This window comes from Crassostrea angulata, chromosome 2 (genome assembly GCF_025612915.1).
Source record: "Crassostrea angulata isolate pt1a10 chromosome 2, ASM2561291v2, whole genome shotgun sequence".
NCBI classification, from domain to species: domain Eukaryota; kingdom Metazoa; phylum Mollusca; class Bivalvia; order Ostreida; family Ostreidae; genus Magallana; species Magallana angulata.
In genome coordinates, this window is record NC_069112.1 from 78512227 (window position 1) to 78529486 (window position 17260).

General features: G+C 35.9%; 3 protein-coding genes across 6 annotated transcripts; 1 reads left to right on the top strand and 2 right to left on the bottom strand.

Annotated features, from left to right (window-relative positions):
• Positions 1-686: 686 nt before the first annotated feature.
• LOC128172229 (antistasin-like) lies at positions 687-8903 on the bottom strand. Of its 2 annotated transcripts, none has more exons than XM_052838021.1 (7): positions 8766-8903; positions 6957-7079; positions 5601-5771; positions 5156-5335; positions 2655-2834; positions 1785-1958; positions 687-925 (listed from the first exon to the last, which is right to left on the bottom strand). In XM_052838021.1, the coding sequence occupies exons 1-7, from the start codon at positions 8824-8826 to the stop codon at positions 768-770; spliced, it is 1047 nt and encodes a 348-aa protein (XP_052693981.1). In that variant the 5' UTR covers positions 8827-8903; the 3' UTR covers positions 687-767. The 2 variants fall into 2 exon arrangements, with proteins under 2 accessions (XP_052693981.1, XP_052693982.1); XM_052838022.1 differs by having other exon boundaries at positions 785-925; positions 1779-1958.
• A 1019-nt stretch (positions 8904-9922) lies between these two features.
• On the bottom strand, positions 9923-13863 carry LOC128172226 (uncharacterized). The gene is made up of 7 exons (XM_052838017.1): positions 13754-13863; positions 13566-13657; positions 13043-13177; positions 11269-11382; positions 10653-10952; positions 10263-10541; positions 9923-10128 (listed from the first exon to the last, which is right to left on the bottom strand). Exons 2-7 carry the CDS (start codon positions 13624-13626, stop codon positions 9947-9949), a joined length of 1071 nt encoding a protein of 356 aa, XP_052693977.1. The 5' UTR covers positions 13627-13657; positions 13754-13863; the 3' UTR covers positions 9923-9946.
• On the top strand, positions 11424-16965 carry LOC128172232 (uncharacterized). 3 transcript variants are annotated; one of them, XM_052838025.1, is made up of 3 exons: positions 11424-11529; positions 15062-15195; positions 15709-16964. In XM_052838025.1, exons 2-3 carry the CDS (start codon positions 15153-15155, stop codon positions 16653-16655), a joined length of 990 nt encoding a protein of 329 aa, XP_052693985.1. In that variant the 5' UTR covers positions 11424-11529; positions 15062-15152; the 3' UTR covers positions 16656-16964. The 3 variants fall into 3 exon arrangements, with proteins under 3 accessions (XP_052693985.1, XP_052693986.1, XP_052693987.1); XM_052838026.1 differs by having other exon boundaries at positions 11476-11529; positions 15044-15195; positions 15709-16965; XM_052838027.1 differs by lacking the exon at positions 11424-11529 and having other exon boundaries at positions 14774-15195; positions 15709-16965.
• Positions 16966-17260: the final 295 nt, after the last annotated feature.

A 17260-nucleotide genomic window follows, 5' to 3' on the forward strand; every position in this document is an offset into this window, starting at 1 on the left:
TGTATATGTAGAGGTCTGCATCATGATCGCCAGATATAATAAAGATGATAATTCGATAAGATGCAGGTGTATTCATCTAAACGGAAATAACTATTTGATAGCTGGACACTGGTCAGTCATAACAGGTCGTGTAACAGACTGATAGGGGTTCAAAAGTCAAGGTCGCATGCTTCACTCAAAATGCCGGAAGTAATATTTTGTTCAAAACCATCATATGAATTCTTAACACGCAGAAGTCTACTTAAGCTAATGACTTATCCGATTATTTACCCAATTATATAGCATATTTTTCTTCTTTGCTTACTCTTTGTATATATTTCTCTTTTGGCAAGAAATTCAAAAGAATTGTCATTTTACAAAACATTGACATTATACGATATTTATAGAGTGCTTTTCCGCAGATGTTCAATTCTCTATAGTTATCACTGAACAAGAAATGTTAAGCGTCATGTACCATAAGTCACCATTGTTATGTTTATTTACAATCTACATGTAATGGCGTAAGTTGTTTCTGTAATTTGTCGAGGGTATAAAAATCTTTGCCTATGATTTTATTCACCTACAGGTATAAATGGTGAAAACATTTTATACTTGCGAACGCATACTAGTATATGAAAAAGAGAGTGTATGTAATCATGAATTGTTCTTTTTTTATAGAACAAACGCTTATAAAAACAACGATGAAACTATTTGTGAAAAAACTTTATTTGATTCATTTTAACACTTGACACCTAGTTTAAATACAAAATAACATCCGAAAAACGCCGTCATGGTGTCGCGGGGAGCGTGAATTGACATGCGCAGTATTGACAGCCACGTGGTCCGCGCAGGTATCCATGGTAACAGAACACGTTACAGACGTCCAGTCCTAGCACGCAGGGGTTCATCAGTTTAATGTCGGGCTCGTCCGCCTTGTCGATTCCAGCTGTAATGTATGAAGTTTACGTATAAATAAATCTTGTTCTAACATCGGATGTAAACTACTCTTGGAAAGGGAAGGGGGGGGGGGGAGAGTACAATTTACAAAATATATATATTAATATACGTAAAGAAAGAGCATGCATTTCATAAACAGTATAGAATTATTGAGTATGCATAAACAAATTGGTGTGAGCCTAAATCATAAATATATATACATATCACATGTTTTTGAAAGTGGGGGGGGGGGGGGCCAGACTCATCCAAAAAAATCTTGACCAGCAAAAAAAAAAAAAAAAAAAAGGAAAATTTTAAGTTTTCCAAGATCTTCCGAATCCTAATCTGGGGGGGGGGGGGGGGGGTGCTGGCGTACTATATAACTTCAATTTCACTCCTCATTTCCTTATTCTCATATCAATTTTTTACATACTCCCAAAAAAGTGGGGGGGGGGGGCAACTCCATCATAATTCCTTTTTTTATATGTAAATTTTAAAAAGTTTGTTGCTACGAGAAAAAGTGGGGGGGGGGGGGGGCTGGCCCCCATGCCCCCCCCCCCCCCCTGATGCTACGTGCCTGTATATCACATAGCGTTAAACGTTAGATGTAAACATTTCCCATTATAATTTGTTTTGTTCCTGTGAACTTTAATGAGTGAAAAATGATAATTGTTCAATGAAGATATCTTGGATATATTCCCCTTTATCGATTTCAATTGATTTCTTTCACAGGTATGTATATTTTTATTAAAAATCATCAAAAAGTAATGGAAGCAATAACTTGGAACAGACTATAGCTGGATGTTTAAAAAAAAGTTGTCGTTCTTGTCGAAATCAAAGTACTGAGAAGACTGAATACGTACACTAACCGGACTTGTAGACCTCGTCTTTGCACACACAGCGGCGGCAGTCGACCGTGTCCGCCAGGAAGCCGTGCTTACACTTGATCTGGCAGATCGTGAACGCAATGGCACACTCGTTGGCCATGTGACCGGAAGGAAACGAGGTGGTAGGTGGCGCTACATCACTTCCGGAAGGCTTTACTGTGTGAGAAGGAAAAAAAGAATTTTATTATTTCATACATATAAATGAAAACTTATTATACACAATTTATAGTATGAAATCAAAATATCTGAGTATTTTAGCAAATAAAAAAGGATTAGATTATGAAACAAAGTTAAAATGAATTTCAGAAAATTCCGTCTATTTATACACATAATGAGATTAGGTGATTAAATTGTGTGCAGAAATCCATAAATGTGATTTAGTGTGGAGTAAAGGCCATACATATAAAAATATGCATTAATCGATATATGTAAAAAGCTTAGTAAAGCAATTAACACTTTCATTTTGGCATAAATTTTTGTATTTCTCTGCATATTTCATTGCTGGGGGTGGTTGCCGAAACAAACAAAAAAACTAGACGATTATGTCATTAGATTTAAGAAAAAAATGTTTCCTGCAACTAAAACTGTGGAGATGCTACGTTATGACCCTCTACAACAGCAAGAAGACATCGACAACAAGAACGCCAATAAAAACAACATCAACAAAAGCAAAAATGATATCAGTCAAAACAACAAAAACAACCACAAACACAAAAACAGCATCAGCATCAACCAAAACGACAACAACATTAACAACAACAACATCAACAACATCATGCAGCAACAATCAGTAAAAACAACAACAATCATATAGGCATCAAAAATAACATCTACAACATCAACATCACCGACCTGTGGTAGTCTGTAATGGCGCGGTGGTTTTGGCGGCACACATGCAGTACTGACATCCCCCAGGGCCCAGGATGAAACCGTTCTGACAGTTAGCGGTACACACGTGTTGTCCGTCCTGGCAAGGATTCGGGAGATAGTAGGCTAGAGTTGTCGTTCCTGTTAACGGCGCCGTTGAGGGCGCTGTTCGAATCAAAGTTCCCTTTACAATAACTGATTGTCAAACTTACAAAAATACATACAACTCTTGGTTAAATTCTTAATATAGCACTTTACAATATATGATGTTGGAATTCTCGCTAGTCAGTAACAACACTGGATCTTCTAAACTCGTCGAGATAATTTAGGTCAATGGGTCAAGCAGATTATCTATAATTGCTAAGATTGTTCATCCGTTGTCGTTTTCCGTTGCTGTTTCTTTAAATTAATTGTTTTTGTGGAAGTTATTTATAATAAAAACCATATAAACAAGTCATTGGACTTTCGGCAAGACGTAATGATCTATTTCTTGAATTAAAAAATTTAAACATGACGCTAGTTTCAAGTAAAATATGCACAGAATGCTCAAAAGCCAGAGAAACGTATTCCTTTCAAATGGCCAGCATTGAAATAGACAGGTCAACGTCACATTGCTGTTTGTTACAACTGTCAAAAGTCTTTTTAAAATGGTTCTAGTTGTTACGAGAGAGAGTGAGAGAGAGAGAGATGGACAGAGAGACAGAGAGAGACAGAGAGAGAGTGAGAGAAAGAGAAGAAATTGGGAGAGTGAAAGGACAAGAGATTTAAGGCCCTGTTACACCAAGCTGCGTCCCCACGACGTGTTCACGGCGTTGTAGACTTCATGGAATCGCCGTACGATCGCAAGGAAAATTCAGAAAAAATGTACAGTTTTATTTTAAAATTTTACAAGTCGAGATGTCACGGCGTCCTGACGGCGACCGAGGCGTTCTTACGGAGCTCCCACGGCGTGTAACTGCGTTTCCACGGAGTTACTGCGCTCTCACTGAGTCTCCGCCGAGCGCCCAAGACGTGCTAGGAGGTTTTACAATTGTACGGGGAACAAACAGGAATTCACAACTAGTAAATAAATGATTAAAAACTTGTTTTGATTTTATGAAATGGTATATTGTAAATGACACATAACTACTTCTAAACAATTTGTGAAGGACTAGGACAAAACTCTTACTAGTCAGGTCTACAAAAAAGATCCGCTTTTAGTTGTTAGAAAACATAGAAAAGATGTGAAAACATCATAACCAAATAGCATGAATTCTATCTACGTCCATTGATAGGTCTTAGAATATTAGCAAATGCTACTTTTTACATAGTCATCTACATCCAGTTACATAAATTATTACATTGCTTGCTATTGTACAAAAGCCATTGTTCGAGTGTTCGTGGTCTTGATGACAACGCACTAGAAACGCCGTGGGAGCGCGGTATAATCTTTTGGGTCGCTGTGTGAACGCAGCAAAATGGAAAACAACTTGTTCAAATGCTGTGGATGCGCAGTGAGAGCGCGATAAAGACGCAGTGAGATTCCAAACGACTCCGTGAGGTCTCCGTGTAAGCGCAATTGATAAATTCACTGCGTCTACACTGCGGTTAGCTGCGTTCCTTGAACGCGCATGCGGAGCTCTGGTGGAGCTGCTGGAGATTTTACGGCGCTGTCACTGCGACCTCACTACGCTTCAACGGCGTGTTTATCAGAACGCAGATCCACGGCGCGTACTTTGTGCATGTTCAAAGTTCGCGCCGTCGCATGGCGTTCTAAAATGTTCAAGGCGATCCCACCGCGACGGACGAAGATGACGTTGCGTTGTTACGGCGCTGTAGGAGACTCTTCTGCGTTTACCTTGGCGTTTTACATTATTTAAGGACGCAGCGGGGTCGCCGTGAGGGCGCAGATCCGGTGTGACAGGGGTTTAAAGGGGCATGGTCACGATTTTTGTCAAAAATGATTTTTTCGATTTTAATGTTTACAATGCTTCAGTAAGGCATTTTTAATAGGCAATCAAAATTTGATTGTCATTTGTTGAGTTATAAGCGAGATACAAAGCTTACAATTCTTCGCTATGTAAACAAAGCTTTTGTTTACATTTTGAATGCTGAAGTAAAAATTCCAGTTTTAGACCTCAAATGAATGTGTTAATCGCTAGTAACTCTTTATTTATGGTTAAAATTAATAAAAAGATAGACAAATCAGCTTGAAAAAGATTTTTTACTGGTATATTGAACCTATGTAAACAAAAAAAGGGCACGAGCCTTGTTTACATGACGAAGAATTGTGAGCCCTGTATCTTGCTGAAAACTGATTGACTGGCACCCAAATTTTATTTAATCAATAGAAATGCATTCCTAAAGCATTGTAAATAATAAAAACAGAAAAATAAAATTTGTTCAAATCATGGCCATGCCCCTTTAAGTTAGACAGACACATTGATGTTTGTTACTACTGCCCAAAGTTTAATCTCCTGTTAAGCCTGTTCTAAGTAAGCCCTCACCTTTAGTGTAGACGAGCCCCGGGATGAGGTTCCTACACAGACAGTACTGACACCCGTCCGGCCCCAGCAGGTAGCCCTCCCCACAAAACTTGTCACACACGGTCTGGTTCTGAATGCACGGGTTGGTCATGTGAACTTGGACCCCGTGGGTGGTAGGCGGAGGGGTTGTCGTTATGGGATCTAAAAGGCAACACATCATTGTGTAATCAAATTGATGCATTTTATTAGTCATTATACTTAAACTTTTTATTTTGCGATCATATTTATAGAATTGCGTAATTTTTTTGTGTCTTTTTTATTATTAATTCAATCAAATTATAAATTACGTAAATAAACAATTCAGGTTACAATATTTATCATACATTTTTGTCAGTTAACAAATCGTGACTGCAGTTACTGTTAACAGTTTGTTTTATGGCGTATGTTTGCATTATCACAAACTGACCCGTAACGTTGCCTTGGTAACATATACAGAATTGACATCCGCCACTCCCTGTGAGGTAACCTTCGGGGCAGTTCCTGGGACAGAACTGTTGTTGCGGTAAACACGGATGATGGTAACCGGAAGTAGATGCTGGGTAACCATGCGCACTTGCCTCAGATACAGCAGCGGAATCTTGTATAATATAAACATTTCATTTATTAATTGTGTTTGAGGTAAATGTTTGCTTTCTTAACGAGATGCTGATTACAACATACGATTAAGAAATATATTCAGCAAAAGACAATTCCGCTATGGTTTCCACGTGTTAGAACTATTTTAACAAGATCTTGGACTTTCAGTAGGGCGTAGCTATCTATTCCGTGCGTCAAAAAAATTAAAAATGTCGTGGTTCCGAGCGAAGTCTTATTTCAAAAGCCAGACATATCTTGTTGGTTTCAAACAGCCATGGTTGAATGTCCAGCAATGAAATATACAGGCCTACGTTACATTGCTGTTTGAAACAAATACACAAAGTCCAAACTCTTGTTAAATGGTTCTAATCGCTATTAACCTGTAGTTTGGACATACACATGTAAATGAATGCAATCAGGGTAAATTGTATTCAAATTAAGACAAATCGTCTCAGGACTTTTTGTCCAATTTTTTTAATCAGGAATATAATTTAATGAGTGCGTTTTATATCTATACTCATACGTTTTGTCACACAGAAAACTTTTTAATACCTCATCAAAATCCTTTTACAATGGATTGGTAAATGTTAACAGGAGGACGAACATGTACTATTATCTAACCAATGCTGTTTATGAATGAACTGTCATATATAGTATTACACAGGGACCACCTTACAGTGTATCCACAAGGTACGTATAATCAGGCATCAAAATGAGGTCAGGGGTCACTGAGTAACAGTGTAAACCTATATCACGTGACTAGTCAAAAAGTGCCGTCTCAAAATATGAAAATTAAGATGATTGTCTCATAATTTGTAGTTTTCATTCAAGATTTTATGGAATAAAAAGAATAAACGGATGTAATTTGGGTGACCTACAAAAGTTATTAGGCTGAATTGCACTTTAAACGTTAATCAAGATACAATTATTAAATAGTGTTTACTTTTTTTTATTTTATTCATTTAATTTTTTTACTTTATTTCTATTGTTTTTTTTAATTTTTAAATGGTGCTTAATTGGAGTTGAAATAATTAACACCTATTAGAAGGGATCGCAATTTCTCTGAATATTGCTAAAACTTCAAATATAGCAATGAGTATGAGAAGGCTTTTTAAATCAACCTTATTAATTAAAATCGTTGAGTTGTGATGTAAGAGTTACGGTTGATGATGCCAACATTACTCACCAGACGACGCTGTGGCGCACTTGCAGATTGTACATCCGCTGCTGTCTTTGGCGTATCCGTTATGGCAATTCAACGAACAGAACATAGGATACAGGGAACACAACAGGAATCCCTCACAGACGGCTGGAATCAACAATAACAACGACACCAAACTAACACTTCCCGCCATGGCGATATATATAGAAAGAAGGAGGCGGTGATTGTCTCTCGGTCGTTTCTGCAAGTGGTTGACAGAGTGCAATGTTACAGAAACACTCTAACTTTTTCAAATGCTTAATCCAAATTCTTGTTCCAATTGCAAAACTTTAATTGAATTCGGGCTTCGTCCAATATACATCAATTTCGGTTTCTCAGTAGTCGTTGTCCTATTGGCGATGTAGGTTTCATTGTGACGTCATTTTGGTAGTATTTTGGTTTATTTCCTACACTTTCTTTTGTAAAAACCCCAACTCTATAGAAACTAATAGCTTGTTTTACTAATTGTAATTCACACACACAGGAATCATTTTGAGTCACGGGGTTATTTTGTTGAATTATACAACGTATTTGGTAGAGTTTGTACTTGGGAGATACTAAGATAAGAAACCATTTAGTGCAAAGTCCCTTAACCCGGATCACCGCACTAAATGACTGTATCCAGTTCATTCATATATCCAGGACTTCTTAATTTGAGTGTGCATGTACGAATAACAACTTAGTTACAAACTCTTTGTTAACTGAAAACACCATCTTAGCTGTATTCATGATTTTTTTTTATTAGTTTTTTTCAAATGATTTTTTTTTATTAGTTTTTTTCAAATGTTGTTTTATATTGTGGTTTATATCAAATTGATCGATTTTATAAAAAATAAATGTTCTTGAATATATATATTAGAGTTAAAATTTTGGTGATTTTTTTAGAACCTAAAGTCGGTATTTGTAACCAAAAATAGGTATAGTAAGTCTTAAAAAATCATATACACTATACCAAAACGTTGCTTTTATCATAATCATACCTATCATTGTCTTTTTTATCGAAAGAAATATCATTTACCCGGAAATGTGGGAGTAGTATCGTTTCAATTTTTGTTTGTATTGTATTGTACAATACAGTGATATTGAAATAGTATAGTTGCAGTGGCGTCGGAAGCAAATTGAAATGGGGAGGGGACTAGACTAATCGTCAGAAATCTTGACAAGCGAAAAAAAATCCCAAGATCATGAAAATTCTGATCCATGGAAGGGAAGAGGGGGGGGGGGGGGGTTAGGAGGGTAGTATACCTGTAACTAAAAAAAATCTTTCCTACCAACCCCCCCCCCCCCCCCAAAAAAAAAAATCATGAAATTTGTAATCCGGGGGGGGGGGGGTGGTTACTACTCTATAACTATGACGCCAATTTTCAATACTACTCTAAATATTTCAATCGATTTAGGAAGAATTATGTTTTCTGCGAAAAAAAAGTGTGGGGAGGGTGCCATGTGCCTAAATTTGCTTAGCCCCTCCCTAGACCCCCGGTTCCGACGCCTATGACCGGAACCTAGTGCATTCCTTTAACATATTAGGCATAATAAAATTGTATGTAATATTCTTAAATGCGTATTTTTTTTCCTGTAAAACTAAAAATCAATACCAGCAATATAAGGTTAAAATCTAGGTATCAAGAATGTTTTCATTTGCGCATAATTAAATCTGCCCTTTGACTTTTTTGGCTGCACATTATTTAATCTCTGTGCATATGCTCATGCATGCTGTGGTCTAATTAGCCAGCTCATAAATAAAAAATGGTGCCTCAACTAATTGAACTATCGTTGGAATTGAACTTAGCTTACCATTTTGGGAAATGAAATGCAGCAACCCCAATCCGACGAAAAACACGGAGGCTTTCCGCATGATTCATGTGAGAAAGATCTAGTTCATTCATAAAAATATACGTCACTCTGACGCTGGCAGGTGTCCTTTTTTTACTATCACGGGTCTTGTCTGATATCTCAAGTCTATGAATATAATTAACATGCATATATGAAGTCGTTGATGTTACCTTGTTATACCTCTTATGTTCACCTATATAGTTTTTGGTTTCAGTTTGATTTAGTTTTCACCTGGGGAAGGGGGCATTTTATTATTTCGTTTTTGTCACTCGTTTGAACTACCATTTATTTTTTTACAATGTCAAAAAGATAAGATACAACGATTATTGCATGTAATATGGAATCATTTGAATTAAGAGTAATTTTTTTATGGACCCCCCCCCCCCCCCCCCTTATTTTTATTTAAATCTACAACGACTTCGCTCCTTGTTAAAAATCGGATTAATTCAATACAGTTAAATTATTTTCCTTTTGAAAACAATTGTGAACAGCTAAGCGAAAGAAGACAGGGGCATAATCATTTGCAAAATAATTAAAGAAGTAAAATAACAGACCGATTTCTGTTTCATTGACTACAAATAGTCAAAAGGAAAGGTCGTCCCAAAATAACTCACTGTTACAGAAATACTTCAGATAAAATTGTCAAAGATCGCTCTAGTTTATCGCCCACGGTGTTGTAACATCTGTTAAATATGAATACGTAATGGTTCAAGTATATTGCTGGCTTTGTCAACTTATAATTCGTGTGAATACTTTGGTTAAAAATATATTGAATTTTTTGAATTACTTCAAATGTATTTTGTACGTAAATCCGGTAGGCGATCAAAAGTAATCGTTGCTTAATTAGTTTAATTACCGACATAGCTTACTTTAATATAGAATTGTCTGATTGCAAGTAGATACGTCTTGACACACAAACTTTGTTTTTCCTTTCTCCCAGAACACTGTTTTTGCAATCTTTGGACATTCAATATTTCCAAAGGCTAAAAATTGCCATGGGATAAAGAAACAAAGGATCTAACATTTGACATAGAATGCAGCACATTCATTACTAATGGATGACAGAAACAACCATCTCAAATATGTGAACATATATACATCATGTCTAACTCATAGAACACAATGGCAGGGTTGGTATTTATTCACTGAATACATTCACACCGCGGACAGCCCCGGGAATCTACACGGTATCCGTTCATGCATTGCTTCATACAGTCAAAAATCCCCGGACAAACAAAACTTGCTACCCCGCCGGAAGAACTGGAACTGGCAAAAGGCACAGTAGTCAACGGAACCGGAGACGGAGATGAATCCGGAGGAGGAGCTGTAAACAAAATAGAATATGTTGAATGACGCAATTACATGATTAAATCAATTGCATGTGTGACATTTTTTTTCGAGGGGGGGGGGGGGGTATGTGACATTTTCATTCTTGCATAGATATCATGATTTTATTACCTTGAGTAAATATATCGATGTCGGCGTTACACACACACAGAGGACATCCGGTCGCGTCTGTTTGATATCCGGTCCTACAGTCTAGTGTACAGAAGAAGTTTGCCAGACAGGCCTTCCCAAGGGGTGGGGCATCAGTCGTCGTAGAAACGCCGTTTACTGTTGTCGTGGAAGGCGTTGTTTGTGACGTCACTGTCACTGTTTGATTGACAGGTGCTGCAGTAGTGGTTGACGTAACGTTTTCTGTAACTCCTTTGAGTTTATCATAGTATGCCTTTAGATCTATTGGGAAATAGTTAGCAACCAATGTTACTATATTCTTATATTTACAAAAAAATGGGGAGATGTCAAATACCTGACAATGAAGTTATAGAATTTCATATTAATAACTACCATTTCCACAGGCACATTTTGTGCATCCCTTTTCGTCGACAATTCGCTGGCACCAAGGAGGTGGGGCTGGACACGTATAAGGGGCGGGGTCACAGTCCGTTTGATTGACATTCGGCGTTTTTTGATTGGTCAGTCCTGCAGAAGCTCCCATCATCGGATTCATTTGCCCCATGAATCCCCCCATAGGCGACATACCCCCAGAAAATCCCATCGGTCTCGACATTGGGGAGTTTCCGCTTCCGGACATGGGATTTCCTGAACCAAACATGGAGGCCATTGGATTCACTGGTCCCATTTGACCTATTCAATTTTATAACAGCGAGTTATATTTAGTACTAGAGGAACTACATAAAAAAATTGAGAATCATTTATAAATTTTACAAAATTGCGTATCATATTAAAAAATGTTAATTACTGTAATCAGGGTATGTTGGTGTCATATTGTAGTTTTAAATTTACTTGATCGGTGTCAGTATTCAATGAGACATTGGTATTGAATCGCGTTAAAGAACACAAACCCATTCAAAACTTATACAGCAATTGCTTACTTTCTCATGACATGTTATTGTAATTTCAGTAGGAAATAAACGTTTTAACTGTTTTCAAACAAACTCACCGCTGTAGCTAGGAAATCCGGGAAAACCGAACCCGCCATTGTTACCATACATTGAAGTATCAAACGGACTTAGTGCGCCTGCGCTGGCAGTTGCTCTAGAAGATCTGAAACTTCCTAAAATCAAATAAGGAAACGATTTTATCTATTTCCTCTTTTTTCTATCCCTTAATATAAAAGCAGGGTCTAGTTGGAGTGTTTCTTATTTGAGTTGGATTTATGTATGATTCAGTGGCATGACTGTAAGATATTCCTCTATCTCAGGTATGCATATTTTTTTTTCAAGAATTGAGTCTCATCAACAATAAGTGATATACATGCTTTATATTATTACTTATTAGGTTCGTTACTGACTGTTTACAGAAATTTACAGTTTGATATGTAAACAAACAAAAGATAATATATAACGATTAAATTCATAGCTTAATTCTCTAATTTTTTACCTTCCTCGTCATTTGTTTACAAGTGCAAACCTCGATGCTATTGTAGGATCATAATATTACGTCACAGGTAAAGAGGGGTCACTCTAAATATTTTGGGGCTTAAAAATTAAAGGTATGGTTGAACGTTTGTGTAAAAAATCAGCTAAAATAACGTTACGTCCGCCATGTTGCCGTTTAAATTTATGAGGCAATCACGTGACGCGATTCATCCAATGACGTCGAGACATTCTAGTCCGAGGCAAAAAAAAAATATCTATAAACTAATTATGCCATTCGGAGAGCCCTTTAAAAAGGGTTAAGTTGTATATGTATATATATACATTATCATAAATGCGTTTCTTTGAATCGAACACTTATAAAGAGACGTATTTCTTTTAAAAATAAATTACTATATTTTAAATTATTGTTTTTTTTTAGTTACTAAGTTGATAATTTAATGTTTTATCAGAAAATGATAAACCCGTTTACAAAAATACTTTTACCTACTGACTGGTAAATGTATTTATGTTGAAAATAAATTAATGAAATAACTAAGCAATGCTAGTATTTTACGAGATAATATTTTTTCACGATCATTTGGCAATCGCTAAAAACATGGACATTTCGACCTTTCGAAATAAAAATTTTTTATCGAAAAAATTCCGTAAATATGACTACACAAACAAAATGATTACATATTTCTGGATTATGTCCTGGGTTCTTAATTTGGTAAAGACCACTTAAATTACTTTTTAGACACTCAAAACTATTAATCTACCATTTATTTGTATGCAAAATTTAACCTTCTTATAAGGTGAAAGTGAGAATAAAAAGTGATACAATCCACTGGCCATTTATTTTCAAATAGCAGCAGTGTTATAATATAGATATAAATAGATCCCAAGGTCAATGACCCCGGGGCAGTGACGGTGATTACCTAATAGACCACGTGACGGAATCTGTACGATTAACACCAATCCCCCAGGGACCGGCTGTACTAACTCACTCACGTAGAGAATAAGACGTGGCTCTAAGATAAGAGGTACCAGTTCGGGGAACCAGACCGTTCTCTCTAGCTGACAGTGTGTTCACTGGTCGACAACAATCTTTAAGTTAAAAGGATCTTCGTGTTCTTTGAAATAATATCTCATTATGATTGGGTACATGTATTTTTTTTTACTTTTTATCTGAATTCCTGTTTTTTTTAAGTACTTGGCAAATTTATACATGTTCATGTATGTGAAAAAAGGAGAGAAAAAACAATCATCTACATTTTTTAAAAAAAGTTCACAGTTCCTTATAACTTGTTGCCTTATAACTTGGACAACTAAACACGATCTCGTTCATAAACTCACTGTTACATTCACAAGTTCGGCAGCCATTCAAATCGGTGATGGTCGTACACCAAGGCGCAGGCAAGCATGATACTGAGTCAGATTTACATCGACTTCCATCTGACGCTTGTATCAATTTTTGGAAAAGCATCTGTGCTGAAAAGTTGATTTGCTTATGAATTGAAATAATGTTAATAACTTTTTTTTATTAAAATAATATTTAGTAAATTTTGAACATCCTTTTTTAATAGTGAATGCAGTAAAGACTATTTTCCCATACTGTGCACGTTTGAACAAAAACGATTCCAAAGCATTATTTAGAACATGTGTTACTCTGACATCTATAGATAGATAAAACGCTACTGGCATTGTTGAGTGATTGTGCTGAACTGGCAATGTACTGACACCGTACTTAAAGTTAAGTAGCCCTAGTACTGCACTTGTAAAGTGCTCAATCTGAATTCAGTGTAAACCATCAATCTGCATTGACGAGACCATGCACTGAGTTTAAAAGGTACCTACAATTAACATGCAAAATACTTACAATGAGCTTGATTTGTGAAATCGAAAATGAAAGATACGATACATATTAGTGTAAATTTCATTTTTATTCCACGTGCACGTCGAAATCTTCACCTGCCAAAAAATCCGAAAATTTGGATCATACATGGATTTGAATTTATCGATACACATTATTGAATGATAGACAAAATCTATCAGTTAATTACATACCGTACTTCCGGTTAATCCCTCGACGAACTGGAATTTCAAGGCCATGCCTTTTGTTGATAGATACCTGTATGAGTTGACATTGCCAAAAGTCGAGCGCACCTGCTATTGACCACGATAGGATATACTTAATGGTTTGGAGGGAGGGAGGGGGGGGGGGGGGTCAGCGAGGGTAATGACCATTGGTCATTGGAAGATAAGTACTTATAGTGTATTATGACTAGTAAGTAGGATAAGATGATCTAATTTTCGATATCGGCATGTTTATGCAAAGAACTTTTCCATCAACACCATCAACATTTGCAATTTTACAACACTAGGAAGGAGAGGGGGGGGGGGGGGGGTAGAATGCCAAAACCCATAAATGATCTACTTGATTATTCCTATTATTTATTTATCTGTGAGAGACCGATACGATGTAACTGTAAACGTTGGATGTGTAATTTAGTTTTGATCATACTGTACCTTGTTAGAAAATTATTTTGAAACTTTCTTTATTCACGTTTACATCACAAAGACATGTATCATTCAGTTAATACCCCCCCCCCCCTCTCTCTCTCTCTCTCTCTCTCTCTCTCTCTCTCTCTCTCTCTCTCTCTCTCTCTCTCTCTCTCTCTCTCTCTCAGCATTTCAACACAGGTCCCCTCTTCATCTAAAAAAACAGCATGTTGAGTTTAGATAAAAATATATTCATGCGTTACTAGTTTGTTGAATTCATTGAATTGATACTATAAAATTATCGAAAAGATTCTAGAATTGTTGATAGGTTTTAGGAACTAAATTGTTACAAATAAGTTATATGTTAAATAGATGTACGATCTTAACATTTTTGAGTTTATAAAATAATAATTGTAAATGCAATTTGAACATATTGCAATTCCATAAATTAAAAAAAAGTAAGATTAAGTTATTTGATAGATCCCTTATTCTTTTTACACATTATTTTGGCTATAGCAGATCTTAATTGGTAGATACCCCCACTCCAACCCCCCACACGTAATTTATATAATATAAATTATTATATTTTAATTAATGATAATGGTCTGATATATTCATACACTAACAAAGTCAACGAGTTTTATTTTGTTTGTGTTTTTTTCCACATGTCATTTAATCGAATTCCAAACATTTGTAGCATGCTAATGCAAAGTCCCTATATACAGCTTGTACAAAAAAAAAGTTAGAAAATAATGGATTGTCGTGAAAAAGCATTGTTTGAACTGGAACACACCTGTTGAATACTCCACTGCAGGTAAAGTCTAAATCTACGCTTTACCTTTTTTTTTAAACGAGAGCTTTCTGTGGCATTAGGACAGTGACGTCACAGAGAATTTTAAATGAAGATGGATGACAGCAGACAAAACGAGACCTGTATTTTAACTTCCCGAAAACGACATTCAATATGTGGACGTATTCATTTGGACAGAATGTTTTTCTACTCTTTGGTAAGATTTTTCACTCTTAATTTGAAAAATATCAGAATTAAGATATTATCTGAATACGGCAGCTTTCTGTACATGTATTTATATTACGTTAAATCTATCGAAATCACTTAATATTTATAACATTTATAACGACGTGTGTCATGTTTACTTGTTGTATTTTTTATTTACATGAATATATAAAACAAGTTACAACAACACTAAGCAACACATATCACTGACGCATTAGTATGTAAGGATTCCTAAGAGATAACAAAACTGTATCAATTTATAATTAGTTTGTTTATATTATTTTTATAGACTTATTATTCATTTCATACTCAGTGGACTAACAATGACCAATGCACATTTATAACGAGTAAAATCATTATTAAAAAATTAAAACTTTAATTTTGTGATGAACTTGATAAAACATTTATAATTTGATTTATAGTTCATGCGTAATTTTATATATCAATTGTTTACTTTTTAAACAAAAAAACGTTGTTTTTTTAATCAAAGTATTTTTTTTCAAAGCTTTTTCCATTTATCACGTGACATCTCAGAACACGGAAATATCTCCTTCCGATCAAACATTTAATGGCGGATCTCGGAGGAGCGCTAGCGGTACGGAACAAATTTCATCTCGCAGAGTTCCGATATGGGTCAGATCTAGGCTTGTAACCAACCCAGCCAACCCGACCGTGCAACCCAGAACAACGAACACACGTGTTCGAACACGTGATTTAGTGTGGAACCCGGCTAACGGTTTCGTGAGCTTTGCTCGACAAACCGGAAATAACCGTTTACAGTCAAACGCTCTGACGGGGGATACCTCAGACGGCGGGGCTATTGACCCGAGTCAGATTACAAACTTCAGAGTAAATTCGGGTTTTCAGAATTTTCCGGAAAATAAAGGTGATACAAACAGTTTACGACAAACTGAATCTCAACGTAATTTTAAGGGTGATGGTAACAACAGATTTAGCTGGAGAACTTCTAATGATAACAATTGGCCGAGCTGGAGAACTGTTCAAACAAATCAAGATCAAAATTCCCGTTTTGAAACAAACGCTGAAAGAATTAATCGCATAGAAGCAGAGAAGAGACGGATTAGGGAAGAGAATATCCGCAAAAAATACAGAAACAACGCCTTTCTAAACACTCGAGGCCTGGTGTCCGGCATCCGTCTCCCGACAAGATGGCAGAAAACATCACGTGACTCGAGTTTCTCTACCAATCGAAACCGTGAATTAACGTCTCCAGGAACTGATGCATCCAATCAAAATAGAGGACTTGCGTTTTCTAGACGAGCTATTGAGCGTCCAGTAGTAAATTTGAATGATGAACAGACAACAGACATTGTTGACCGTCAAGCGGCACGTGATCAGTTGAGACAAGTATCTGTGTCAAGGTCATCGGGAGCTAACAGATATCTGAAGTCTCTATTGTATAACGTACTCAGAAGAGTCAACAGTAATTGATTGTTCCAAATATCGATATTGAGCTAATGACGCTTATCTTTCGTATTTCTGGTTTCATTTTCTTTTATTCAACTAATTGCACTTCGTTTCTTGTTTCCTTGTAATCCATCAGTTTAATAGTAGTTGATTTTTTTGTCTGTAATTAAGAACATGTTGATACATAAATGCATATCAAATAAAAGAGTTACTAGAAATGATAACAAGTTTATCCGGTGGTACATTAAAAAATGAAACAGCATCTTGCTTGTTTTGCTATTCCACAAAAAAATAAAAATGTGAGAATGAATTTAAAAAAACACCATAAAGTAGTAAAACATCACAATATTATTCATTACCAGTGTATTTATATTAGTATGTGGCAGTGGACATTTTTCTTTTTAAAAAAATTCCAAGGGATGCGTGTTTTCGATCGGAACTCTGTAACAAGAATAATTTATAAGTTCCCATTCAGCACAGTTGGTTTTAATCTACTCCTTATAATTATATATATATATATATATATATATATATATATATATATATATATATATATATATATATATATATATATATATATATATATATGCCCTATCACCAATTTCACCATAGAATAATCTGTCAGAACT

Excerpts from the sequence above, each read along its gene's own strand:
- LOC128172229 (XM_052838021.1), bottom strand. The coding sequence starts at position 8,826 with ATGCGGAAAGCCTCCGTGTTTTTCGTCGGATTGGGGTTGCTGCATTTC. Across the intron at positions 5,772-6,956 it reads GTGCGCCACAGCGTCGTCTG|ATTCCGCTGCTGTATCTGAG; the intron begins GTGAGTAATGTT and ends ATATTATACAAG. Across the intron at positions 2,835-5,155 it reads GGGGCTCGTCTACACTAAAG|CGCCCTCAACGGCGCCGTTA; the intron begins GTGAGGGCTTAC and ends TGATTCGAACAG.
- LOC128172226 (XM_052838017.1), bottom strand. The coding sequence starts at position 13,626 with ATGAAATTTACACTAATATGTATCGTATCTTTCATTTTCGATTTCACA. Across the intron at positions 11,383-13,042 it reads CCGAACTTGTGAATGTAACA|GAAGTTTCAGATCTTCTAGA; the intron begins GTGAGTTTATGA and ends ATTTGATTTTAG. Across the intron at positions 10,953-11,268 it reads CGGATTTCCTAGCTACAGCG|GTCAAATGGGACCAGTGAAT; the intron begins GTGAGTTTGTTT and ends AAAATTGAATAG.
- LOC128172232 (XM_052838025.1), top strand. The coding sequence starts at position 15,153 with ATGTGGACGTATTCATTTGGACAGAATGTTTTTCTACTCTTTG. Across the intron at positions 15,196-15,708 it reads GAATGTTTTTCTACTCTTTG|CTTTTTCCATTTATCACGTG; the intron begins GTAAGATTTTTC and ends TTTTTTTCAAAG.